Source organism: Phasianus colchicus, chromosome 2, assembly GCF_987193195.1.
Source record: "Phasianus colchicus chromosome 2, bPhaCol1.hap1.1, whole genome shotgun sequence".
NCBI lineage: Eukaryota > Metazoa > Chordata > Aves > Galliformes > Phasianidae > Phasianus > Phasianus colchicus.
In genome coordinates this window covers 104380570-104404411 of record NC_143437.1, presented here as the reverse complement: position 1 = coordinate 104404411, position 23842 = coordinate 104380570, and the positions used below count along the sequence as shown (strand labels likewise).

The 23842-nt window shown below is 70.5% G+C and overlaps 7 protein-coding genes across 16 annotated transcripts; 4 read left to right on the top strand and 3 right to left on the bottom strand.

Moving 5' to 3' along the window:
* Window positions 1-8: 8 nt before the first annotated feature.
* On the top strand, window positions 9-4526 carry SLC5A6 (solute carrier family 5 member 6). Of its 4 annotated transcripts, none has more exons than XM_090136480.1 (16): window positions 9-146; window positions 1202-1696; window positions 1791-1856; window positions 1924-1975; window positions 2053-2120; window positions 2197-2351; window positions 2453-2593; window positions 2674-2803; window positions 2877-2965; window positions 3046-3158; window positions 3282-3349; window positions 3436-3522; window positions 3604-3785; window positions 3867-3970; window positions 4049-4170; window positions 4264-4526. In XM_090136480.1, exons 2-16 carry the CDS (start codon window positions 1367-1369, stop codon window positions 4390-4392), a joined length of 1836 nt encoding a protein of 611 aa, XP_089992606.1. In that variant the 5' UTR covers window positions 9-146; window positions 1202-1366; the 3' UTR covers window positions 4393-4526. The 4 variants fall into 4 exon arrangements, with proteins under 4 accessions (XP_089992606.1, XP_031451852.1, XP_089992605.1 ...); XM_031595992.2 differs by having other exon boundaries at window positions 14-151; XM_090136479.1 differs by having other exon boundaries at window positions 113-236.
* Window positions 4527-4690: 164 nt separating this feature from the next.
* On the top strand, window positions 4691-6788 carry PREB (prolactin regulatory element binding). Of its 2 annotated transcripts, XM_031595989.2 has the most exons (9): window positions 4693-4881; window positions 4964-5147; window positions 5224-5435; window positions 5500-5580; window positions 5656-5780; window positions 5900-6073; window positions 6148-6220; window positions 6292-6451; window positions 6529-6788. In XM_031595989.2, the coding sequence occupies exons 1-9, from the start codon at window positions 4750-4752 to the stop codon at window positions 6621-6623; spliced, it is 1236 nt and encodes a 411-aa protein (XP_031451849.1). In that variant the 5' UTR covers window positions 4693-4749; the 3' UTR covers window positions 6624-6788. The 2 variants fall into 2 exon arrangements, with proteins under 2 accessions (XP_089992604.1, XP_031451849.1); XM_090136478.1 differs by having other exon boundaries at window positions 4691-4881; window positions 5500-5780.
* Window positions 6789-6905: 117 nt separating this feature from the next.
* On the bottom strand, window positions 6906-8915 carry ABHD1 (abhydrolase domain containing 1). The gene is made up of 8 exons (XM_031595899.2): window positions 8602-8915; window positions 8208-8372; window positions 8096-8141; window positions 7900-8012; window positions 7650-7823; window positions 7496-7544; window positions 7250-7415; window positions 6906-7171 (listed from the first exon to the last, which is right to left on the bottom strand). The coding sequence occupies exons 1-8, from the start codon at window positions 8895-8897 to the stop codon at window positions 6960-6962; spliced, it is 1221 nt and encodes a 406-aa protein (XP_031451759.2). The 5' UTR covers window positions 8898-8915; the 3' UTR covers window positions 6906-6959.
* Window positions 8916-9010: 95 nt separating this feature from the next.
* CGREF1 (cell growth regulator with EF-hand domain 1) lies at window positions 9011-10796 on the top strand. The gene is made up of 5 exons (XM_031595898.2): window positions 9011-9308; window positions 9621-9692; window positions 9892-9962; window positions 10056-10180; window positions 10264-10796. The coding sequence occupies exons 1-5, from the start codon at window positions 9217-9219 to the stop codon at window positions 10669-10671; spliced, it is 768 nt and encodes a 255-aa protein (XP_031451758.1). The 5' UTR covers window positions 9011-9216; the 3' UTR covers window positions 10672-10796.
* Window positions 10797-10899: 103 nt separating this feature from the next.
* KHK (ketohexokinase) lies at window positions 10900-12682 on the bottom strand. Its single transcript, XM_031595897.2, has 8 exons — window positions 12549-12682; window positions 12362-12478; window positions 12123-12257; window positions 11889-11961; window positions 11672-11818; window positions 11397-11485; window positions 11127-11284; window positions 10900-11033 (listed from the first exon to the last, which is right to left on the bottom strand). The coding sequence occupies exons 1-8, from the start codon at window positions 12653-12655 to the stop codon at window positions 10948-10950; spliced, it is 912 nt and encodes a 303-aa protein (XP_031451757.1). The 5' UTR covers window positions 12656-12682; the 3' UTR covers window positions 10900-10947.
* On the top strand, window positions 12654-18438 carry LOC116230675 (cGMP-dependent protein kinase 1-like). Of its 6 annotated transcripts, none has more exons than XM_090136472.1 (20): window positions 12654-12845; window positions 13403-13617; window positions 13695-13861; window positions 14022-14135; window positions 14215-14320; window positions 14877-14940; window positions 15014-15091; window positions 15170-15258; window positions 15375-15440; window positions 15597-15644; window positions 15918-15962; window positions 16713-16851; window positions 16923-17053; window positions 17155-17244; window positions 17340-17481; window positions 17565-17728; window positions 17799-17915; window positions 18004-18066; window positions 18145-18220; window positions 18289-18438. In XM_090136472.1, the coding sequence occupies exons 1-20, from the start codon at window positions 12654-12656 to the stop codon at window positions 18373-18375; spliced, it is 2193 nt and encodes a 730-aa protein (XP_089992598.1). In that variant the 3' UTR covers window positions 18376-18438. The 6 variants fall into 6 exon arrangements, with proteins under 6 accessions (XP_089992598.1, XP_089992597.1, XP_089992602.1 ...); XM_090136471.1 differs by having other exon boundaries at window positions 15346-15440; window positions 15597-15702; window positions 16956-17053; XM_090136476.1 differs by having other exon boundaries at window positions 15346-15440; window positions 15597-15702.
* Window positions 18439-18488: 50 nt separating this feature from the next.
* On the bottom strand, window positions 18489-23553 carry EMILIN1 (elastin microfibril interfacer 1). Its single transcript, XM_031595987.2, has 7 exons — window positions 23298-23553; window positions 21785-21910; window positions 19864-21407; window positions 19323-19430; window positions 19224-19241; window positions 19018-19152; window positions 18489-18929 (listed from the first exon to the last, which is right to left on the bottom strand). The coding sequence occupies exons 1-7, from the start codon at window positions 23423-23425 to the stop codon at window positions 18604-18606; spliced, it is 2385 nt and encodes a 794-aa protein (XP_031451847.1). The 5' UTR covers window positions 23426-23553; the 3' UTR covers window positions 18489-18603.
* Between the last annotated feature and the right edge of the window lie 289 nt (window positions 23554-23842).

The window sequence follows — 23842 nt, the reverse complement described above, 5'->3', positions numbered from 1 at the left end:
CGGAGCGCAGCCGCCGGGCCCGCCGTGCTCCGCAAGTACCGAAGCGCGGCGACCCGACCCCGGCGGCACCACGTGACGCGTTCCACGCACGGGATTGGACGAAAGGGCGCTGACGACATCGAGGCGCGCGGGGAGCCGGGTGGGAGGTGAGGTGAGGCGATGCTCGGCGGCGTGACGTCATCAGCGTGCGCCGCGACGCTGTCAGGCGCACGTGGGCTGAGCCGGGCAACCGCCCGGTGAGTGGCGGCGGTGGTGGCGAAGCGGAGCGGGGCTGTGCGCAGCACGCGGCTCCGGAGCACGGCGCGGGGGGCGTGCGCGGCCATAACGCTCCAGGGAACCGGGAGATCGGGAAACCGGGGCGCGGGCAGGGGATGGAGGACCGGGCGGCGGGATAGGGGGCACGGCGGGGATCGGTGGGACCTTCAGGCTGCGGACAGCGGGGCGAAGGAGCAAGGAGGGGAGCGGGGCAGTGGCCTGGGGTCGCGGGAGCACCGGGACACGGGGAGCAGTGCCGGCACGTGGGAACACGGAGAGGCAGTGAGGGGACACGGGAACACAGCGGCACCGGGAGCGCAGTCATGGACTGGGGTCACGGGGGCACCGGGACACGGGGAGCCGTGCGGGGGACATGGGGACACCGGAGGGTAGTGCGGGGACACGGGGATACCGCGTGACGCTGCTGCCGGCACGGGACACGGGTGGGACCCAGAGCCCGGGGGGGCGGCGCACCGGGGGGGAATGCCGGGGCATTGGGCCAGAAATGCGGCGGGGGGGTGGGAGGGGGATCGCCCCGTGTTGTGTCTCTGCGCGGGGTGGGTGACCTTGGACCATGCCCGCTGTGCGGGCGGGGCGGGCAGCGCTGCCCTCTCGCCTCCTTTCAGCACCGCCAACCCCCGCTACTCGCTCCGGGCACGGCAGCGTGGGGCTAATCCAGCCGCATTCCTGCTGGGATCAGCGCCGCCCGCCCCGTCATCGCGCGGCCCCATCTGGGGGTGTGCTTGCCCAAGTGCGGGAAGAGCAGCGGGTTCGGCCCGCACGCAGCCCGCCCGTCTCACGCAAAGCCTGTCCGTCCGGATCCGGCCGCGCCGGTCTCGCCGGCTGCGGGGCCGGGGTCGGCGCCGGGCGGGGCTGCCGCGTTCGAGCCGCGGGGGAGCTGGGAGGGGAAGGCTGCGGTGACCCCCCCGGGTGCGTCCCCCCCCAGGTCCTTGAGGCGGGCCGAGAGCTCCGGAGCGAAGGTCCCCGCGAGGACGAGCGGGGCCGGATCCGCCGTCGCCACCTCCCGCAGCGCCGGGCGCTGCCGGCCAGGCCCCTCCGCCCATGAACCGGAAAAGTGGGGGTGGCGGCGGGGCGGCGGCGGACACTCGCCATGGAGTTCTCAACGGCGGACTACAGCATCTTCGTGCTGCTGCTGGTGCTGTCAGCGGCCATCGGGCTGTTCTATGCGCTGAGCGGCGGGCGGCAGCGCACGGTGCAGGAATTCCTGCTGGCCAACCGCAGCATGGGCTTTTTACCCGTTGCCCTGTCCCTGCTGGCCACCTTCCAATCTGCGGTGGCCATCCTGGGGGTGCCGGCAGAGATCTATCGCTTCGGCACCGAGTACTGGTTCCTGGGCTGCTCCTATTTCCTGGGGCTGCTCATCCCCGCGCACGTCTTCATCCCCGTCTTCTACCGCCTGCAGATCACCAGCACCTACGAGGTGAGCGGCAAAGGGGTCCCCTGCCCCTCCTTATCCCCTGCATCAGCTGCATCCCTGACCCCTTCCATTTCTTCCCTCTCCCTCTCCCTTCCAGTACTTGGAGCTGCGCTTCAACAAGACCGTGCGCATCTTCGGCACCATCACCTTCATCTTCCAGATGGTGAGGGCTGGGTTTGGGGTGCCGGGGATGGGGTACGCAGGGGGGCTTCAGCACTCTGTCCCCACAGGTCATCTACATGGGAGTGGTGCTCTACGCGCCCGCGCTGGCGCTCAATGCAGGTAAGGACTCAGTGGGGTGGCTAGGGGCCCCCATGGCACAGTGCCCATCATCCTCATCCCTCCTTAATGGCACCCAGTGACAGGCTTTGACCTCTGGAGCGCGGTGCTCACCATCGGGCTGGTCTGCACGTTGTACACTACACTGGTGAGTGCTGTCACCGTGCCACGTGGTGTGACCACCCCCCTAAAGGGGCAACGATGACAGCTGTGTCTTTCTGCAGGGAGGGCTGAAAGCCGTCATCTGGACTGACGTGTTCCAAACTCTGGTCATGTTTGCGGGGCAGCTGGCTGTCATCGTGGTGGGCGCACGGCGCGTGGGGGGCATGGCCCGCGTGTGGCACCTGGCTGAGCAGCAGGGCAAGATCTCCGGCATCGAGTGAGCCGCAGGGCTGGGACGGGGACAGCAGCAAAGCTGGGACACACACAAGGGAGGGGGATGGGATGCTGGCACGGCCGTGACTGTACCTGACCCCGCAGCCTGGACCCCGACCCCTACGTGCGGCACACCTTCTGGACGCTGGCTTTCGGGGGGGTCTTCATGATGCTGTCGCTGTACGGCGTGAACCAAGCGCAGGTGCAGCGCTACCTGAGCTCCCGCAGTGAGAGGCAGGCGGTGCTGTGAGTGGTGTGGGGACGTGCGGGGATCCCCCCCCCCCTTTCCTCTCTGCCCACTTCTGACGCTCCCGTGGCGCCCACAGCTCCTGCTACGCCGTCTTCCCCTGCCAGCAGATCGTTCTGTGCCTCAGCTGCCTCACCGGCCTCGTCATGTTTGTCTACGACCGCGAGCACCCACTGGTCCCCAGCGGCACCCACATCTCCTCCGACCAGGTGGGTGCAGTGCTCCCCCCCCCGCCACTCCCCCCTCCCTCCCAATGCCACGCTTACCCCGTGCCCCCCACAGCTGGTGCTGTACTTTGTGATGGATGTGCTGCGGGACCTGCCGGGGCTGCCTGGCCTCTTTGTCGCCTGTCTCTTCAGCGGCTCACTCAGGTGGGTGCCGTGACGGGGGACGGTGGGCTGAGGGCATGGCCGAGCCCCCCTGCTGCTCCCTTCCCTCTTCCTCCCCCCAGCACCATCTCCTCTGCCTTCAACTCGCTGGCGACGGTGACGATGGAGGACCTGGTGCGGCCGCACTGCCCTGGGCTATCAGAGTCCCGTGCCACGCTGATCTCCAAGTTCCTGGGTAAGCAGGAGGAATGGGGAGGGGGGGGGCAGCGGGGTCCTGGCAGGGCTCTGAACCCCCTCCATCAATCCATCCATCCATCCATCCATCCATCCATCCATCCATCCATCCATCCATCCTCAGCTTTCGGCTATGGGCTCCTGTGCCTGGGGATGGCCTACGTGTCTTCTATGCTGGGCCCTGTGCTGCAGGTAGGAGATGGGGTGCTGGGGACACCCCCGGCTTCGCAGTCCCTATTTTCCCCCCTCCGCCCCAAAACGGTGCCATCTTCCCGCAGGCGGCCATCAGTATCTTTGGCATGGTGGGGGGGCCGCTGCTGGGGCTCTTCTGCCTGGGGATGTTCTTCCCCTGTGCCAACTCCACGGTGAGTACCCCAGACCCCCTCCTCCCCCCACGGATACCCTGTCAGGTGCTGCCAGGGGGCTGAGTGCTTCTCCCTCCATAGGGCGCGGTGGTGGGGCTGCTGGCCGGGCTGGCCATGGCCTTCTGGGTGGGCATCGGCAGCCTGGTGGCCAACATGGGGGGGGCCGCCCCCCTGGCCAACAGCACCGTTCCCTCTCCAATCAACTGGACCACACCAGCCACGCTCGCCACTACACTGCTCACCTCCACGACACCCCCCCCGAGGTGAGCACCGTGGGGCTGATGGAGGTGGTCTGTGGGGGTCTGGCTCGGCCCCCCCCTCTCACCATCTCCCTTCCCTCCCAGCCCCACAGGCCTGCAGAAGTTTTACCGACTCTCCTACATGTGGTACAGCGCCCACAACTCCACCACCGTCATCGCGGTGGGGCTCCTGGTCAGCCTGCTCACTGGTGGGTGTAGGATGCGGGGGCCGGGTGCTGCTCTCCCCCCTCCCCCGCATCCCTCTCACCCCTCCAACCCCCCCCCAGGCCCCACGCCGCCCTCTGCTGTGGACCCCCGCACCATTTTCCCGGTGCTGCCACGGCTGCTGTGCTGCCTGCCCGCCCGCTACCGGCAGCGGCTGTGCTTTGGGGTGCGCTTCCCCACGCAGGTGAGCGCCGTGCAACTGGACAGGGGGCACCGGTGTGGTTGGGGGGAGGGCTGCGCACAGCCCCGCTGACCCCCACCCACCGTGTGCCCGCAGGATGCCCCCCACCCGTCACCCACAACCGAGAAGCGCGTTCCCAACGGGCTGGGCGCCGCGCCGCGGGATGACGCCGAGGAGCAGGGCTACGGGCCGCCCGCCTATGCGCTGCAGGAGACGGCCTTCTGAGCGCGACCGGGGGGGGGGGCACGGCACTCCCGCAGGGCCGGCGCTGCCCGGGGTTGCCGTGGGACCACGATGCGGAGCGATGCCACGCTGTTATCTCACGTTACCCGCACCTCAATAAACAGTTCTAGAGAGCACCGGGGTCCTGCGGGGCCGGGGGGGGGGGGGGGGTCGGGGTACCCACGGGGCTGCGCGTTCTGCGGTAGCGCGGGGCGCACGTGGAGACGGTACCGCGCAGGGGGCGGGGCGATATGCGCGAAGTGGGCGGGGCCAGCGGTGGGCGGGGCCAGCGGTGGGCGGGGCCAGCGGTGGGCGGGGCCAGCGGTGGGCGGGGCGGTGACGCGGCGCGCCGTTCCCGCAATGGCGCCGCGCCCGACCGAGCTGTACCGGGCGCCTTTCCCGCTGTACACCGTGCGGCTGCACCCGCGCCGCGGCCTCGCCATCACCGCTGGAGGCGGAGGAGCGGCCAAAACCGGAATCGGCAATGGAGTGGTACGGTGCTGCGCGGCTCCGGGGGGTTGGGAGGGTCGCGGGGGGTCCCGGTGCGCGGGGCTGAGCGGCGGTGTCCCCGCAGCACTTCCTGCAGCTGGAGCAGATCGGGGGGCGGCTGAGCGCGTCGCTGCTGCACTGCCACGACACCGAGACCCGCGCCACGATGAGCATGGCGCTGAGCGGGGACTTCATCGCGGCGGGGCAGGACCACAGCTGCCACATCCTGCGGCTCTCCGTGCGGGCGGACGGCGCGGGAGGCGGCGACGGTGAGCGGGGCCGCGGGGCGACGGGTGCCGGGTGCCGGGTGCGGAGCGCTCAGCCGGCGGCTCTCCGTTCCCGCAGCCGCGGAGGAGAAGGGCCCGCGCAGGCGGAAGGGCGCCGGCCCCGCGGAGCGCGGTGAGACGCGGAGCGGCGGCGAAGAGGTGACGGTGGAGAGCCTGCACCGCGTGCGCACCGACTTCAGTCCCGACGCGCTGCAGAAGGCCGTGCGCTTCAGCGCCGACGGCACGCTGCTCGTCACCGGCGGTGCCGACGGATTCCTGCGGCTCTGGGAGGTGGGAGCGGGGCGGGAGGGCCCGGGGGGGTCACCTATCGGGGACCCGCTGACGGCCGCCGCAGTTCCCCAGCATGAAGAAGGCGCTGGAGTTCAAGGCGCATGATGGGGAGATCGAGGACATCACGCTGGGTCCCGACAATAAGGTGGGTGGGGGGCACGGGCTGGGAGCACGAAGCCCCGCACGGCCCCGTGAGCCTCATCCATCGCGTGCTCCGCAGGTGGTGACGGCGGGACGGGACCTGCAGTGCCGCGTGTGGCAGCGGGACCAGCTGGTGACAGGGCTGCAATGGAACGAGAACCTGCCCGGCATCCCCAGCACCGCGTACCGCTACCAGGCCTGCCGGTGGGTGCGGGGCGGGGGGTGGCCCCGGGGCTGTAGGACAACGTAGGACGGTGGATGTGACCGCACGGGGCCGCCCCCTGGCAGCGCGGCCGCGGCTCACCTTTGCTGCCCCGTGCCAGCTTCGGGACGGTGGAGGACGACCGCGGGGCACTGCGGCTCTACACGGTGCAGGTGCCCCACAAGCGGGAGCGTCGCCCACCGCCCTGCTACCTGACCAAGTGGGACGGGGGCACCTTCCTGCCGCTGCTGACGCGGCCCTGCGGCTCCGAGGTCATCTCCTGCCTCTCCGTCAGGTATGCGGGGAGGTCCCACCCCCTCCACACCCCCCATCCGCTCCCAGCCCTGCTCACTGCCCACCTCCCCGCAGTGATTCGGGCACATTTCTGGGGCTGGGCACTGTCACCGGCTCTGTCGCTGTGCACATCGCCTTCTCTCTGCAGGTGAGTGCGGCACAGGGAGGGCACAGGGTGGGCACGGGGGGCGACCCCACCTCATGCGTGTCCCCCTTCAGAGGCTGTACTATGTGAAGGAGGCACATGGCATCGTTGTCACCGACGTGGCCTTCGTGCCTGAGAGCGAGCACGGACGGGAGCTGTTGGCGGGGAATGAGGCAGCGCTGCTCAGTGTGGCCGTGGACAGCCGCTGCAAGCTGCACCTGCTCCCTGCTCGCCGTATGTGTGTGGGGCTGTGGGGTCGGGCCACCCCCCAGGGCATCACCCCCACTCAGTCTCCTCTCCCCCCACCCCAGGGTCGCTGCCCGTCTGGCTGCTGCTGCTGCTGTGTGCAGCGCTCATCGTGGGCAGCATCGTGCTGCTGCAGATTGCCTTCCCTGGCTTCCTCTAGGCACCCTCCCTGCTGCACTGGGGGGGTGGATGGGCCCGGCCCCAGGCACGCTGTGGGAGTGGGACTGCATTGGGATGCAGCGCCGGCATGGCGATGGGATGCAGCGTGCCAGTGGCTGGAGTGGAGCTGCTCCTTGGCCCTACCATTAAACCCAGAGCGTGAAGATGTTGTGTGTGCTGGGGCTATAAGGGTCTGGCCTCCTTGTCTGCATACTTTACCCTCTGTGCCCCAGTGCTGAGGTGGGAGAGGGATGAGAATGGGGCTCTAGGGGTGGAAGAGGGGTCAGTAGGGACGGAAATGGGTTTATTGGGATTTGGAGGGGGTTCACGGGGGACATCAGGTGCTGAACCCCTCCGCAGCCCCCCCTTCCTGCAGCCTGCTCAGCTCCTCTCCGTGTTGGAACACGGCAGTGACAAACTGCAGGAAGAGGCGCTCCATGAGGCCACCGTGCCGTGGCAGCAGCCCCTCCAGGAATCCGATGTGGCCGCCGCACGATGTCACCAGCAGTGCCACGTGGGGCAGGTGCCAGGCGGCCGCCACGGGGATGGCTGCGAGGGGACACGTGGGTCAGCCGCCGGCCCCGCAACACCACGGGGGTGGGAACGGCCCTTCCCAGCCCCACTCACCGTGCAGGGGGGAGAAGGGGTCGTCGGCGGCGTTGAGGCACAGCGTGGGCACGCGGATGCAGTGCAGGCTGCTGGCGGGGCTGGCAGCACGGTAATACTCTGTGCAGGAGCCGTACCCAAAGGCGAGAGCGGTGTAACGCTCATCAAACTCCCGGATGGTGCGTGCCTGGGGGCGAGGGGAGGAGCAGGGGGTGGTGGGTGGCACTTGGTGCAGAGGGAGGGGGGAGTCAAAGGGGTGGGTTCTACCTTCAGGATGTGCTCCACATCCACCGTGTCCCCGATCACCGCACGGTGCCTGCAGGGACCCCAAGTCAGGGCAGGGTGATGCCCGCCTCCCCCTGGCCTGCAGACCTGGGGTCAGGGTGGGGTGCCACCCCCCCCATCCAGGTGTGCCCCCCACCTGCGGATGAGGTGCCGCATCCCGGCAGCCAGACGGCGGTTGAAGAGCCACGTGTTGAGTGGCTGCTCCAGCGATGCCGTTGTCTCCATGGAGTCCCAGCATGCAGAAATGGCCATGGCGGCCACCAGTCCCGCTTCGTGTCCTGCCCGCGCCAGGTAGTTCAGCACCTGCATCCTGCAGGGGAGTGGGCAGGGATGGGGGAGGGGTCTCCTGTGCCACTCCCGACCATCCCCCCTTCTTAGTGCCATACCCTCCCAGTGATACACCGACAGCCAGCAGCGGGGCATGCGGGTACTGGTGGTGGATGTGTGTGATGGCCGTCTCCAGGTCTTCGGTGTTGCTGGCACAGAAGGTCCTGGGGGTCTGGGGGAGGCAGAGCTCTTTGGGACCCCGCTGTGCCCAGCTATAGGGCAGGGATCTGGGTAGGAGCCGGGGTGGGATCTCACCAGCAGCTCCTCACCGCGGCAGCCCCGGTTGTTGAGCACGACGGCCCTACAGAGAGGAGAGCAGCGTCAGTAGAGGCGCTGGGTTGACCCTCCCCCCGCCCCCAGCACTCACCTGTAGCCGGCACCGCACGCCTCTCGCACCAGGTGCAGTATGTAGGCGGCCTGGCTGTTCCCCGTCAGCCCCGGCAGCAGCAGTACCGTGGGACATTCGGCGGCGCTGCCGTCATCGGCCCAATCCAGGATGAGCTGCCCGCCGTCGGGTGTGCGGATGGCCTCACTGCGGGGCGGGGATGCGGACAGGAGAACACTGGCCGTGGTACCACCGGTCCCGTCCTCACCCGTCCCACGCCAGGCCCATCCCTACCCCCTCTATTCCATCCTCAATCCCTGTCCCCACCTGTTCTGCCTCATCCCCCGTACCCCGTTCCCCACCCGTCGCATCCCTGGTCCCGTTCCCCCGCCCCCAACCCAACCCGCCCCGTTCCCCCGACCCCATCCCTCCCCACCTGCGATACCCGACGTGAGGTCGGCTTTGCAGCAGCGCTCGGCTCACGGTCTGCAGCCGCCCCCCGCAGCACCACGCGGTGGGACGGAACGGCTCCCGCACGGCCGGGCAGTGCCGCCGCAGGAAGGAACGAAGCCCCGGGCCGCCGGCCAGCAGAGGCGGCTGCGGGGAACGGCGCGGGGATCTCGCCCAGAGGCAGCCGAGCAGCGCGGCGGCCGCCGCCAGCAACAACAACAGCGGCGACGGCACCGGGAGCAGCGGGAGCAGCGCGGCGCCCCGCGGCCCCTCCGTGCCCATCGCCGCCGCTGCCGGGACCGCCCGGCCCCGCCCCCTGCGTGGCCCCGCCCACAGCCGGGCGGGCGTGGCGTCGGCGGCCATCTTTGTGCCGGGCAGAGCGGCGGACGCCGGTTAACCCCTGCGCTGCCGGCAGAAGTGAAGTCTCCGGGCGCGGCGAGGCGGGGCCGGCGACGTGGCCCGGGGCGGGGCGGGGGGGACACCGCCGTGTGTGCATGCCCAGGATAGTCCGTGTGCGGGTGGCAGAGTCGCTGTGGCCCGGAATACCTCCTCGAGTGTGCGTGCGTGGCGGCTCCACGCGTGGGTCCGCGCCGGCTGCGGGATGAGAGCCCCGCGAGCGGCCCCACCTCCGCTGCTGCTGCTGCTGCTGCTCAGCCCCGCCGCCCGGGCGGCTCCCAAGGACGGGGTGCTGCGGTACGGGGTGCGGGAGAGGAGAGTAGCGGGGCTGTGCCGATGAAGGGTGCTGTGGTGCGGGATGACAAGGTGCGGGGGGCACACAGGTGCGGGGGGCACGCAGGTGCGGGGGTCACACCGGTTGTACGCAGCTCAGATTCAGAGGAATTGCACAACGGCACGGTTTCACGTAGGTGCGGGGGTTACCCAATTGCGGGGTTGCGCACCAGATGCTGAGGGTCGGGGCCGCGGTGCGGGGGCAGCACGGGGGCTGCGGGCCAGGCGGTGGTAAGAGGCGCCGCAGTAATCCCCCTTCCTATATTCCCCGTCCAGACCTGAGCCCCCCGCGGCCGTGGGGACGGATCCCGGCCCCGACCCGCTGAGCCCGGAGCCCCCCGCTCTGCAGTGAGTGCCTGACCCTGGGGCCGGAGGGTACGAAGATGCCCGGAGGAGGGGGTGGGACGACGGCCGGGGCGTTCGGGAACCCCGAGAGTGGTTGCAGGGCAGTGGGGATGCGGGGTTGGGTGGCTGCGGGGCTGGAGAACCGGGTCTGGCCGTGGGACGGGAGAGTGCGTGCCCTCCTCCCAGGCCCTGCTGTCCCCAGGTTGCTGCGTAGCGCTGTGCGGAGTTTGGGACCGCCGCAGCGGGACGCGGATGAGATGACAAGGGAGCAGGGTAAGGCTGTGCGGTGGGAGGGGGGAGAAGAGGGCGGCCGTTCTGGGGGGGCGAGTGACTGTCAGCCCTATGCCCCTCGCCTCGTGCCTGTAGCTCTGCTCTTCCTCTTCGCGATGCACGACCACGACCGGAGTGGGCAGCTGGACGGACTGGAGCTGCTGCAGCTGCTCGGGGCGGTGCTGACCCAGGGGGGCGCAGGGCGGCCCAGCTCCGAGGCGGTGCGTGCGGGGGTTCACACCCCGCGGGGTCCCTGTGCTGAGCTCCGCTCTCACTGCGTCCCCATCCATTCCCGTCCCCGCAGGTGGCCGCGCTAGTGGACCGCGCTCTGGAGCAGCGAGACCGCAGCGGGGACGGACTGCTGGACCCCCCCGAGTTGCTGCTACCCGCCCCGGCACGGGGACCCCCGCGAGGAGACGGCGCTGCCCTCGAGGGGAGGGTGGAGGGGCACACTGGGGAGCAGGAGGGGATCCCCGCGGTGGGGGAGGAGAGGCCGGGGGGGGACGCGGGGGCGAGCAGCCCCCCAGAGGGGCAGGTTCTGCGGGGGGATGGCGGCGTCCAGGCAGAGGGGCAAAGAATCCCCGAGGTTGGAGCCCCCTTGGAAGAGGATGAGACAGTGGAATCGGAGACGGCCATCGAGGACAGAGAGCTCCGGGTCGAGCCCCCCGAGACGCCGGCATCCCCAGCCTGGGGGGATCCCGGTGAGATGTAGGCACGAGAAGGGGCTGCGGGCGGTTCTCCGCCCCACGGCTGTGAGGGCTGAGGGGGTTGAGGGCCTCCCCACGCGCTTCCCCCGCCGCAGCGGGCCCGGTGGGGGAAGACGGGGGATTCTAGACACGCGGGTTCGCGCTGTAACGCAGTGCCGAGGAATACAGCCTCTGCCGTCCACAGTGTGAACAGAGCAGGGGGGCACGCGGGGGCTCCGGCAGGAGGCGGTGGAGGGGGTCCGCGAGCTTTATTGGGCGCGAGGCGGGGGGCACCGCGCGGCTCAGACGATGCCGTCGTAGCCGTGGATCCCGCACTTCTTCCCCGCGATGCGGCAGCCGAAGGTGAGAGCGTCCCGCAGGCTCTGCCCTGGGGGGGGGGAGTGACGGACACGGGGGAGTCGTGAGGCGCCGCGGGGAGGTGCGAGGCCGAGCCGTGCCGAACCGCCGAGGCTGCGCCCACCTCCTGACAGCGCGAAGATGACGGCGGCGTTGAAGGTGTCTCCGGCCCCCAACGTGTCCACCAGCCGCTCCGGTGGGAACGCGTCGACGTGCACCAGGGTCCCGTCCGGCTCCAGCGCGTCGGCGCCCTCCTCGGCCCACGCGCAGATCATGGTCGCGCTGCGGGGCTGCAGCTGGGGCGGGGGCGGGCAGAACCCCACCCGCGACCCACCCGCAACCGCGGTCCGCCCTTCCCAGCCCGCGCCGTCGCCGTCCCGTCCCCACGCCTTACCCTGGCCGAACGCGGCCCCGCAGCCCCCGCAGCGCCTCGGCCGCCGTCTCGTAGCCGAAGTGCTTGGCCAGGTCCTTGCTGATGAACACCTGCGGGGGGTGACGGGCCGGCGTTCCTCCGCGCCCCCCGGGACCCGCTCGACTCTCTCAGGCCACGCCCCCCTTTCGAGCCACACCCGCGTTTTGTCACGCCCACTATCATTCTGGCCCCGCCCCCTTCCCCGATCGGACCAATCGCCGTCGGGGCGTGGCGAGGTGGGCGTGTCCGGGCCGTACCACGTCGCCGTGCGCCAGGAGCGGCAGCAGTTCGTCCCGCGGCTTCTCCACCTCCACAGACGTGCGGATGCGCTGGGCGGGCGGCAGCGCGCTGTTGTGTCGCTCCACGCGGAGCATCATCCGCTCCTGCTCCACCGCGTTGCGGGCCTGAAGGGACAGGGGGCGCGGTCACGGCGAGCCACGCCCCTTTCGGAGCCCTCGCCGCGACGCCCCGCACCTCCCAGTGGATCCACTTGTAGTGAGCCAGGTCGACCCGCGCGAAGTCGCGCTCGGTGACGTCGGGCAGGTTCCTGCGGGCGAAGGGCAGCCCGACGCCTCGCCTCTGCCCCGGGCGAGGGGCCCCGGGCAGGCGGGGAATGATTAACCGGGGCCGCCCTCCGGCCGACCCGCTGCCCTGCGGGAGCTCCGCTGATCGCGGCGGGGCCGGGAATCCCGGGGGAAAGGGACCCACGTGTCGTGCAGCACGATGGTCCGCGAGCCGCTGGCGGCGCTGACCACGCAGCAGGCGCAGGGCACGTCCCCGTGGGGCTGCCAGGCGACGTGCGTCACGTCCACGCCGCGGCGCCGAAAATCCGCCACGATGAAGCTGGGGGCACATACGGGGTCGGGGGGCGACGGGGAGAAGCGGGCTTGCGGGCGCCCGGCCCCGTGTCCCCCCGGTCCCCCGCCAGTCTTGCCGTCCCTACTCACTCTGCCGCGTGCCCGGGTGCCAAGGAGCCCATGAAGGAGCAGGGAGCGCCCAGCAGCGCCAGCACCGTGCACGAGTTGGAGGCGTTCCCCCCGCGCTGCCACCGCTGCGTCAGGCACCTGTGGGGCGCGGGGTCAGCGTGCGGGACGCCGAGCGGGACGCCGTGCGGGGCGCCGCACGGGGCGGTACCTCGTATCGCTGTCCTCGGCCGGGTACGCGTCCACCACGCTGATCACGTCGAGGCACACCAGCCCCACGCACAGGATCCGCTTCTCACCTCCCGCCCCCGCCGCCATGCCTCGATCCGCGCAGCGCTCCGCTCCGCTCCGCTCTGCCCCGGGGAATGGGGGGGATAGGGGGTGGCACCCCGCAGACTCCGCCCCGGTGGCCTCACGCAGCCCCGGCACCTCGCACCGCCGCCGCTCGCCCGCGGCTCCCACCCGCACGATCCCGCCGGGAGCGCGGTGCTCGCGGGATGGGTGCGCGGTGCGTGCAGGACGGGTGCGGGTCGCCACGGGGTGGATGCGCGGCGGGTGCGGGACGGATGCGCGGGACTCCGGGCAGGCTCGGTGCGCGGTGTCTGCGGGCACGGGTCAGCACGTGCCCGAGGAGAGGCGGGGCGGGTTAATGTGTCACCGCGCGGGGTGCGGGGCGGTGCGGTGACCCGCAGATGGGAGGAGTCGGCGCTCAACGCGGGATCGGAGGTGGGTAGGGGCCGTGCGGGCGAGGGCCGCGGGGCTGTGTCCGCAGCCGGGTCCAGGCGGGGTTGGGGTGGTGGTGCCGGTGGCCGCGAAAGTGGGGTGGGCACCGGGTCCCTTCCCGTCTCGTCCCATCCCGTCCCATCCCGGCGGGGCGACCTTTGCTCGGGCACAGAGCGCCCTCAGAGCCCTCCCCCTGCCGCGGAGCTGTTCAGACATCGCCTGTGCCAGGTGGCCCCGTGCCCAGAGCTAACGTTCCCCGTGCATCGGGGCCGTCCCGCACCGTCCCGCAGCCGCTATCCCGGGAGGGTGGCTCCGGTTGACCACGCCGTCCCGCTTTCTCAGGGATACGCGATGGAGCGGTGGCTGCGGGACCTGAGGCTGCAGGAGGAGCGCGCCTTCCTGCAACGCGCGGCGCGGGGACCGGCCGACAGCGGGGACCTCCCGGACGCCGAGCCGCCCCCCGGCTCCCCGCACCTCCACGGCCCCACAATCGTGCCCGAGCCCCTCCAGGGCGACGCCGCCGCGGCCCCGCCGAGCCCCGGAACCCACTCGCAAAGGTACCCGGCGGAAAGCGGGAGGATGGGGGGTGAAGCCGAGGTTGGGGACCGCCCCACCGCCGTCCCCGTGCCCGCAGGGACCTGGCCCTGATGGCGGAGGCCGTGCGGCGCAGCGACTTCTTGAGGCGTTTGGGAGAGGGCTGCCCCGAAGCTCTGACGCGGAGCTTCGTGACCGTGCGACGCGAGGACGGCGACGCGGTGGTGGCCGAGGGCGACGAAGGGACGGCCATGTACATCGTGGCAGGTGAGGGAGGGCTGCGAGAACCGGGCCGCGTCGCCGTGTGCGTACCCAACGTGCGAGGCCGCCGCCCGCTCGCCCCGCTCGCCCAGCAGCCCCGCAACCCCGGGCGCGCGTGTGCGTGTGCGTGGCCGCCGCGGTGCACGAGGCCGCCCGCACCCCGCAGAGGGACGCCTGAGCGTGAGCCAGCGGGGACGGCAGCTCCGTACGTTGGGGCCCGGGGACGTTTTCGGCGAGTTGGCCATCCTGTACCACTGCCGGCGCACCGCCACCGTGCGGGGTAAGTGAGCTCCTGTCCGCGTGCCCCCAGCGTCCGGACCCGCTACCCACGGCACTTCGCTCACTTCGCTTCGCCCCAGCGCTCGGCCCCGTGCGCCTATGGGCCATCGACAGGCAGCGGTTCCGTGCCATCACAACCGGCAACGCCCGGCAGCGGCGGGCCGATGTGCTGCGGGTCCTAAGAGCGTGAGTACGGCCTCGGTTGGTGGGGAGTGACAACGAGTGCGGGAGGGGTGTGGGAGGGATGTAGGGGGTTGCAGGAGGGATGCAAGGGGGATGCAATGGGGGTGCAGGAGGGATGCAGGGGGTTGCAGGAGGGATGTAGGAGGGATGCAGGGAGGTGCAGGGGGGATGCAGGGGGATGCAGGAGGGATGTGGTAGAGATGGATTTGGGGGTGCAGGAAGGATGCAGTGGTGGTGCAGGAGGGATGCAACAGGGGTGCAGGGGGAATGCGGGAGGGGTGCAGGGGGATGTAGGAGGGATGCAGGGAGATGCAGGAGGGATGCAGGAGGGATACAGGAGGGATGCAGGGGGGTGCAGGAGGATGCAGGGGGATGCAGGAGGGTTGCAGTGGGGGTGCAGGAGGGATGTGGGAGCAATGCAGGATGGGTGGAGGGGGATGCAGGAGGGATGCAATGGGGGTGCAGGAAGGATACAGGAGGGATGCAGGGGGGATGCAGGAGGGATGCAGGGGGAATGCAAGTGTGCTGCAGCATGCACAGGAGCTGTGCCCTCCCACAGGGTGCACTGGCTGCAGGAACTGTCAGACAGCCACCTCTCCAAGCTGCTTGATGCCATGGATGAGGTACAGATGCAGGCGGGGGCTATGGGACAGTACCCCCCACACAGCACAACCCTGAGCTTCTGTGTGCCCATAGTGCTCCTTCACACCCGGCCAATTCATCATCCGCGAGGGTGACGAGGGTCAAAGCTTCTACATCATCCTGAAGGGTGAGGTGGGTGCAGTGCTGTGGGGCAGTGCCACGGGACAGCACCGGGTCTCTCTCACCCCACTCAGCCCCACATCCCCACAGGTGCGGGTCAGCCGGCGTGAAGACGGGCAGGAGAAGCTGCTGCGGGTGCTGGGTGCGGGCGAGCACTTTGGGGAGCTCTCACTGCTGCAGTAGGTGCCCTACAGGGATGCAGGGCAGCACTGCATGCATGCATGCAGCTCTCATGCACACGCATGCACCGGCTCTCACGTGCACAGAGCTCTTGCACACCCGCTCCTCCACACAGGAACATCCGCCGCACAGCGTCGTGCCAAGCACAGGGCCATGTCACCTGCATCACCGTGGCCAAGGAGTGGGTGTCCCTGTATTCTCACATCCCCGTGTCCTTATGTCCCCATGTACCCATGTCCTCATGTCCCCATGTCCTCAGATTGCCATGTCCCTGTCTCCCTATATCCCTGCATCCCCATGTCCTGCATGGCACTGATTGCATGGCTCTGCCTTGCAGGGACTTCCTGGAGATCATCCCCTTCTGCCCCCGCCACGACTCAGACGTGTGAGTGTCCCCGTGGGGACGCTCTGGGCCCAAGGTCCCCATGTACATCGTTGCCTGGGTGGGTGCTGGGCACGGTGACGTGGCACCGGCAGCGGGTGCTGGACTCTGCCCTGGGAACATAGCATGGCCCCGGCGCGTGCTCAGCACAGCCTGCGTGCTGCCCTCCCTGATGGCTCCAGAACTCCAGATCCCAGAACCCAACTCGTGCCCAGAGCCATGCTGTGTGGCTCTGGGTGTCGGGGGGGTTTGATCTGGTGCTGCTTCCATTTGCAGAAATGTGTCTGTAACAGAAGCGCCCACCCTGACGGAACCCAGGCGGTCAGTGTGGGATGGATGGGATGAGGGTGGGATGGGTTAGAGGCAGGAATAGGGATGGGATGAGGGTGGGATTGGGATGGGATGGGAATAGGGACAGAGATAGGGATGGGGATGGGATGGAAATGTGGATGTGGATGGGGATGGGGATGGGACGGGGGTGGGAATGAGGATGGGATGGGATGGAAATGTGGATGGGGATGGGATGGAGATGGGGATGGGGAAGGGATGGGATGGGATGGAAATGGAGATATGAATGGGAATGGGATGAGAATGGGGATAGGAATGGGGATGGGGATGGGGATGGAATGGAGATGGGGATGGAATGGAGATAGGAATGGGGGTGGGGATGGGAATGGGGATGGAATGGAGATAGGAATGGGGATGGGGATGGAAATGAGAATAGAAATGGGGATGGGGACGGGGATGGAAATGAGGATGGGAATAGGATGGGAATGGGATGGGGATGGGAAGGGAAATGAGGATGGAAATGGGGATGGGGACGGGGATTGAAATGAGGACGGGGATGGGGATGGAATGGGGATAGAGATGGGGATGGGGATGGGGATGAGGATGGGAATGGGATGGGAATGGAGATAGGGATGGGGATGGGGATGGGGACGTGAATGGCATGGTAATAAGACGGGGATGGAAATAGAGACAAGGATTGGATTGGGAATGGGATGAGGTAGTGATGGGGATGGAGACAGGCACTCTGGGTGCAGGCTCTGCAGGGCAGTGCACTTCCCACAGGAGCTGGGGGTCCCCCCACTTGCCGCAGCCCTGCCCAGCAGTGCAGCTGGAGGAGCTGGCAGCAGTGCACTACGAGGAGGGGCAGAAGCAGGGGCAGCGCGTCGTGCTGGGCACCGGCGGCTTCGGCAGGGTGGAACTGGTGAGAGCCGTGCCCGACCCGCGGGCTCCCGGCTGTGCCGTCCCTGTCCCCATCCCGGTGTCCTCCGCCAGGTGCGGTGCCGCGAGCAGCTCTTTGCACTGAAGCGGATCCGTAAGGACTGGGTGGTGCGGACGCGGCAGCAGGAGCACATGCTCACGGAGAGGAGGGTGCTGGCCCGCAGCCGCTGCCCCTTCATTGTGGGGTGAGTGCTGGAGCGGGGGCTGCGTGGTGCCGGGGGGGGGGGGGGAGGGGCTGTGCGGGGCTGGGAGTGCCGTGCAGAGCACTGAGCTGCTCCCACTGCAGGTTCTTTGGCTCCTTCCGCGATGCGCAGCACATTTACCTGCTGCTGGAGTTCTGCCAGGGAGGAGAGCTGTGGACCAAACTGCGTGAGGTGTACGGGGCTGGGGCACGGGGTGGGCAGCCGTGTGCTGCAGTGCCAGGCAATGCCGTGCCACGCTGTGCCGAACGCTGGTCCCGCTCTGCTGCAGGCGCTGCTTTGAGGAACCGCTGGCCGTGTTCTGCTCTGCCTGTGTGGTGGAGGGCCTGGAGTATCTGCACGGTCACGGTATCGTCTACCGGGACCTGAAGCCCGAGAACCTGATGTTGGACCAGCTGGGTTACGTCAAGCTGGTACCGAGGCTTGGGGGCAGCACTGAGTCCTGACACTTGCGTGAGGATCTGGGCTCGGGGGGCTGAGGGCTGCTGTGCTGCAGGTGGACTTTGGCTTTGCCAAGGAGTTGGAGCGTGGGGAGAAGACGTTCTCCTTTTGTGGGACGCCTGAGTACCTGGCGCCCGAGATGCTGTGCCACGAGGGCCACGACTTCGCTGTTGACTTCTGGATGCTGGGCATCCTGGTGTTTGAGATGCTGGTGGGCAGGTGAGCGTGTGCCTCGGGGCTGAGCCTGACTCACTCCCCTGGCCAGCTGTGACTCCCCCGTGCCGTGCAGGCCCCCCTTCCACAGCACCGACCCCCAGAAGATCTACAGTCGTATCCTGGATGGCATCTTCTCCTTCCCTGCCTTCCTCAGTGAGGCTGCCTGCTCTCTCATTGCCAAGCTCTGCAGGTCTGGCTCCATCCCCATCCCCATCCCCATCCCCATCCCCATATCTCCATCGCATCCCCATCCTCACCCCCATCCCATCCCTTCACAGGAGGCGCCCAGGACAGCGCCTGGGGAACACAGCCAGTGGTATCCGTGGCATTAAGAAGCACAGGTGAGGAGACACAGATGTAAAGCAGGGCATCTCATGCCACCCCCTCCGTGGCCCTTCCTGCAGCCCCCCTGTCTCCAGGTGGTTCGGGGCCATTCGATGGAAGCGACTCGCACTGCGGCAGATGGAGGCACCCACTATACAGCTACTGAAGGAGGTGGGGATGGAGTGTGGGATGGGGGACGCTGGGGGGGCCGGGGGCTTGGCGCTGACCCCACCACCCAGGGCCCCCCCTATGCCAACTTCAAGCGGTACTCGGTTGATTCGACGCCAGTGGAGGAGGAGTTTTCGGGATGGGATGAGGAGTTCTGATGGCAATGGGACGGCAGTGGGACCCGCCCTGGAGGGGCAATAAAGCGACGGGGCAGGAAGGAGGCAGGAGACGGGGGTACAAAACCCGGTGTCGCATCTTTATTGGGTGGGACGGAGTGTGTGGGGGGGGGGGGGGGAAGGAGGTGCAGGGCAGGTGGCAGCATGGGCATGGGGACGGGGGGTGCTGATAAATAACAGGGTGTGGGGGGGTCTGCGTGGCGGGGGTCCTCACAGGGTGTCGTAGAGCAGCGCAGCGCTGAACACGGTGAGGGGTTCGTCGGGTGCGTGGGCCAACCGCCCCGCCACCAGATCGACGCACAGCGTCTCGCCCGTCTCCAGCGGCACGATGAGGCTGAAGACCCCCAGCGAGCCAGGGCTGGGCTGCAGCTCGGCTATGGGCTGGTTCTCCAGGCCCTCGGGCTGGAAGCCCCCCGAGTCCAGGCGCGCGATGCCCTGGTTGGAACGCGACAGCACCGCCTCCAGCTTCTCACCCTTGTGCCCCGTCAGCACCGCGCTCACCAGGTAGCGCCCGCTCACCGGCGCCGTGAAGGTCCCTGGGAGGTGATGGCAGTGGGTGGCGATTCCCACGGTGCCGCAGGGACGAGATCAGCCCCGTGGCCTTCCTCCCCTCTCCCCACTCACCCGTCTCGGGGTCGTAGGCTCCGCCGTCGTTGAGCAGCACTCTGTCGAAGGGCACGGTGCCCGGCTCCGTGCGCTGCGTGCTCAGGGCGGCCGAGAAGGCGATGTGGGGCACAGAGCCCGGCTCCCCCACCGGGCCTGGGCACTGTGTCAGCACGGGGCCCTCAATGCTCTCCATCCCCATCCCCCCCCATCCCGTGCCCCCATACCTCTCTCTCCTGGCAGACCTGTAAGAGAAGGGATAGAATGGCACCGTGGGCACAGCCACACCAGCACTGGGCTGCGAGGGCACGGGGGTTGCTCCCTACCTGGGGGACCCACAGGGCCCTGCTCTCCATCCTTGCCAGGGGGCCCAGAGGGGCCGGAGGGGCCCATCTCCCCTGGGGGACCCATGGGGCCGGGGGGCCCCGGGGGACCTGGGGAAAATGGAGAGGGTTAGGGTCCTTCATTCCCATTAAGTGTCCCCACACACCACACCCTTTGTCCCCACCGCTCGTGTTGCACACATCCCACAGCCACAGGCCTCAGCTTCCCATCCCTGTGCTCTCACATGCCCCCACTCCCGATGCCCCATAGCCATGTCCCCATCCCTCAGCCCCACACCCACAAGCTCTGCAACCGTTTCCACACTCCGTCCTCAAAACCATAAACCCCCACGCGTGACACGGCCCCGCTTCCCCCAAACCTGCCTCCTTCACCTCCTTTTCCCCATCCGGGGCCCACCTCTTCCCTCCTTATATCCCCATTCCCTCATCCCCGCACCCCTTTTCCTCCCTCCCCCATCCCCGCACGCCTTCCCACCCTTCCCGCAGCCCCTCCCCCCGCAACCCCCGCAACCCCCGCACCCACCGGCCGTCTGCTGCTTCTCTCCGCCGAGCACCTCGCTGCGCAGCTGCTGCACGCTGCCGTCGAGAGCCGCGAATCGACGCGAGAGCTGCGCCTGCAGCTTCTCCAGCAGCGCGTCGTGGGTGCGGCTGGTGCCGTTCAGCTCCCGCACCGCCCCCCACAGCCCCGCCACGTGCCGGCCCAGCCCCTCCCGCACGGCCCGCAGCCCCCCGGCCACCGCCTCCAACTGCTCGCAGACTCCCTCCAGTTTGGCCACGCGCGGTTCCAGCGCCTCCCCGCACTCCGCCGCGGTCTCCCCGCGTTCCTCGCTCCGCGCCGCGCGTTCGGCCGCTTCTGCCACGAGGCGGTCCAGCTCGGAGGTGAGGCTCTGCCGCGCGGCGCTCAGGTCCCGCAGCCTCGCGTCGTGCTGCTCGGCGGTGTCCTGCAGGCCCCGCACGGTGCCGTTCAGCGCCCCGAAAGCCAGCAGCGCGTCCGCCAACTCCGCCCGCAGCTCCCGCAGCTCCCAAGGCGCGGCGCCGCCTCCGAACACGCTGAAGCCCTCCAGCGGCTCCTCCTCTTCGCCGAGGTCGGCGGGCTCCCGCAGCCGCGCTTCGTGCTCCCGCAGCCGCCCCTCCAGGCCTTCCAGCGCGCGGCTCAGGTTGGCGACGCGGCCCCGGAGCGACGAATCCCCGTCGGGCGGCCCGGCGGTGCGGGACGCGTTCAGCCGCCCCTCCAGCTCCGTCAATCGCCGCGCCAGCGCTGGACCCGGGCCCGGGCCCGGCCCCGCTCCTCGTGCGGTCTCCAGCGCTCCCACGCGGCGCTCCAGCTCGGTCGTGCGCCGGAGCAGCTCGTCGAGGGGCGCGGGTGGAGCCAGGCGAGCGCTCAGGGCGCTGACGTGCCGCTGCACCGTCTCCACGGCGTCGCGGTTGCGCTGGTCCACCGAGCCCACCAGCTTCTCCAGCGCCCGCATGCGCTCGCGGTCCTCCGCCTGCTGCCTCCGCAGCCCCTCGGTGCCGGCCGCGCACGCCGCGCACATCTCCCGCAGCCTCTCCTCCTCCTCCGGTGACGCGACTCCCCCGGGGACCCCCTCTCCGCCGGCGCCGTCCCGCGCCGCCTCCAGGCGCTGCAGCCGCTGCTGGATGTGGACGAGAGCCTCCCGCACGTCGGGGGGAGCGGCGTCGGCCGGGGGTGTCCCGCCGTCGGCACCGCGGCGCGCGTCCCGCAGCTGCTTCTGCTGCTCCTCCAGCTGCCGGCTCAGCCGCTGCACCGCCTCCTCCAGCCGCCGCACCTTCTCGGCCTCGTCCGGGCTCCGCGGGGCCGCCGCCCCCCCACGGCTTCCCCCTCCCCCGCCGGCGCCGCCCTCGCCCCCCAGCCCGCTCAGCGCGCTGCCGAAACCGGAGAGCGTGGGGCGGCCGGGCCGGGGCCGGGGGTGGGCGGTGGGCTGGGGGGAGCCCGGCTGCGGCCCCTCGGAGCAGTCCTCCCCCGAGTAGCCCTGGCAGCACCGCCACTCCAGGTCCGACACCGTCTTCTGGGCCACTTTGTAACGGGGCCGCAGGAAGCTGCGGTACCTGCGGGCAGAGCGGTGCGGGGTCCTGCGGTCGCGCGTACCACTCCGCCCCAGCGCCGGTCTGCGGCTCCGGGCTGGGAGGAACGCGAAGGTACGCGTGGCTACGGGACTGTCGCGCAGCCGGACGGGTTGCCACCACCCATTGCCTCTCCCTGTGCGGTCTGGACACCCCCCCTCACATCCCACGGCTGCCCCATTAGCACGGGCGGCGCTCCCCGAGCCCCCACATCGGTGCGGTCTGAGAAGAGCCGGGTCGGGGCAGGTCAGGCGCCGCTGCGACCGCGTTCTTGCGAAAAAGTAAACAGCGTTCCCAGAGCGGATAAACACGGCGGCCGGCCCCGAGCCCCCCTCCTTCCCCCCCAGCCCCGCGGCACTCACGCCAGGACGCGGGGACACTGCAGCTGCCCCCAGGCGCACGGCTGGAAGTCGGCCTTAACGAAGCTCTCCACGCCGTCCTCCACCACGCAGCTCACCGTGCGCGTCACCACGAAGGCGCACCAGTTCCTGCGGGGAGGCGGTCGGCAGCGTAACGGCAGCCCCGGGCTCCGCACCCCTCCTGCCATCTCCCCTTACCCCCCTCCTCCCCTCCCCCCTCCCGGTAGCGCAGTCACGGCTCGGTGCTGCGGGTTAATGAGCCGCATCCCGTCCCGCCGACGCCCTCTCCCGCTGGTGCCAACCCCGCAGCCCCGAGGGCGCACCGTGCGGGGTGTGGGACGGGAAGGCAGAGGGGCCCGACCCCGAGGTGCCCCCAGGTGAGGCCGCGGCGCTGTGGGGACCCCGCTGACGGAACACACAGCCGCGTGGTGCGGGCATCCCCCGGTGCCATCCCGCATCGGGGTTCTGCCGCCCCGCGGCCGTCTCTCGGGGGCTCACCTCACCCCGGAGCCCGCGAGCGCGGGGCACAGCCCCCGCCCCATCCGCCCCCGACGGCACACAGCCGGGATGAGACCCGCGCCCCCGCCCCATCCCACTCGAGCGGTGAGGCGGGGCTCGGCCCCCCACCCCCTCCCCGCCCAGGCTCCGGGCAGGGCCCCCCGCCCGTCTCCCGCCGCAAGACCCCGGCCCGGCCCCGCGCTGCGCACAGCCATATATGGTCCGAGTCCTGCGCGGCCCCCCCGCTCCCCCCGGGCCGCCCCACAGCCCCGCGGCCGTTCCCGGCAGTCCGGCTGGTTCCCCTCAGCCCGCGGCCGGATTCCAGCTCCTCCCCGGGGGCCGCCGGGAATTCCTGCGCCGAGGGCCCCCCCGCTTCCCCCGCACCTCCCCCCTATCCCGGGCCGACGTCGCCCGCGGGGCTGTGCCCGCACCCCGGACCGGTGGGGACGGGCGCAGTACCCGCACCGCGGGGATGGGGCTCCGCGTCACGCAGCCGCGGGCACGGATCGCGGTGTACCCCCGGGACCCCCGGCCGCGGCCTCAGCCGCAGGTGAATGCCCCCCGGTGCGCTGCCGGGCCGGGGAGGCCGAACCCGCGTTCCCCTTCTCCGGCTCAGCCCCGCGACGATATCCCGCGTGGAACGGGGTCTCGCGTGCCCCCGCTCATTCGAGTGGCCGGCGCCGGACGCGCGGTGCAGCCCTCCCACCCACTCCCGCACGGCCCCGCTGTTGCGGTGCTGATGTGGCTGCGGCGAGCGGAGGACCGCAGCTCTGCATCACCGGACCCCGCAGCAGCCCCAACGCCCGCACGGAGACCCCGCGGTGCGGCGCGAGGACGGGACCTCCCGGCGTCCCGCACCCGGCGCCGGGCCGAACCCGCCGCGCTCCCGCACCCCGCTCCCTTCAGCCCGCAGCCCCCGCCCCGCGCCCTCCACGTGCTCCTCCGCCGCGGGAGGACCGCGCCGAGCCCCGCACCGCCCCGCAGCCGTCGGAGCGGCGCCGCGCGGGACGGCTCCTACCTGTGCCTGCTGGCGGCCCGCGCGGGGCCGTGCGGGGCGGCCCCCCCGGTGTAGAGGCTGTAGCGCGGGGGGAAGTTGGCGGCCAGGGCCTGGGCGGCCAGGAGCCACGGCCACAGCCACGGGGCCATGCCGTCCCCGTCCCGTCCGGTCCCGTCCCGTCCCTCGGCTCTGCCCCGCGCTCCGCTCGGCGCTCCCCTCCCCTCGGCCAACCCCCGCCGCGGGGCCGCCCCGCCGCAGCCGCCCGACGGCGTCCCCGGGGCCCCCCGCTTCCTGCCCGCCCCGCGCCGCCGCTCCGCCGGGCACCGCGCGCCGCCCCCGCCCCCGCCGCCCCCGCCGCCGCCGCACATCTGCTCCTCGTTAGGGCCCGGCGGGGGGGGCGAGGGGCCGGGCAGGGGGCAGCGCGCGGCTCTCGGCTCCGGGCGGCTCCGCACCGCACCGCACCGCCCCGCGGGGGTGTCCCGCACCGCGGGGACGTGGCACCGCTCGGCGGGCTCCCCCCCCTCCCCCCCTTCTCCCTCCCTTCTCCCCCCGCGCCGCGCGGTGCC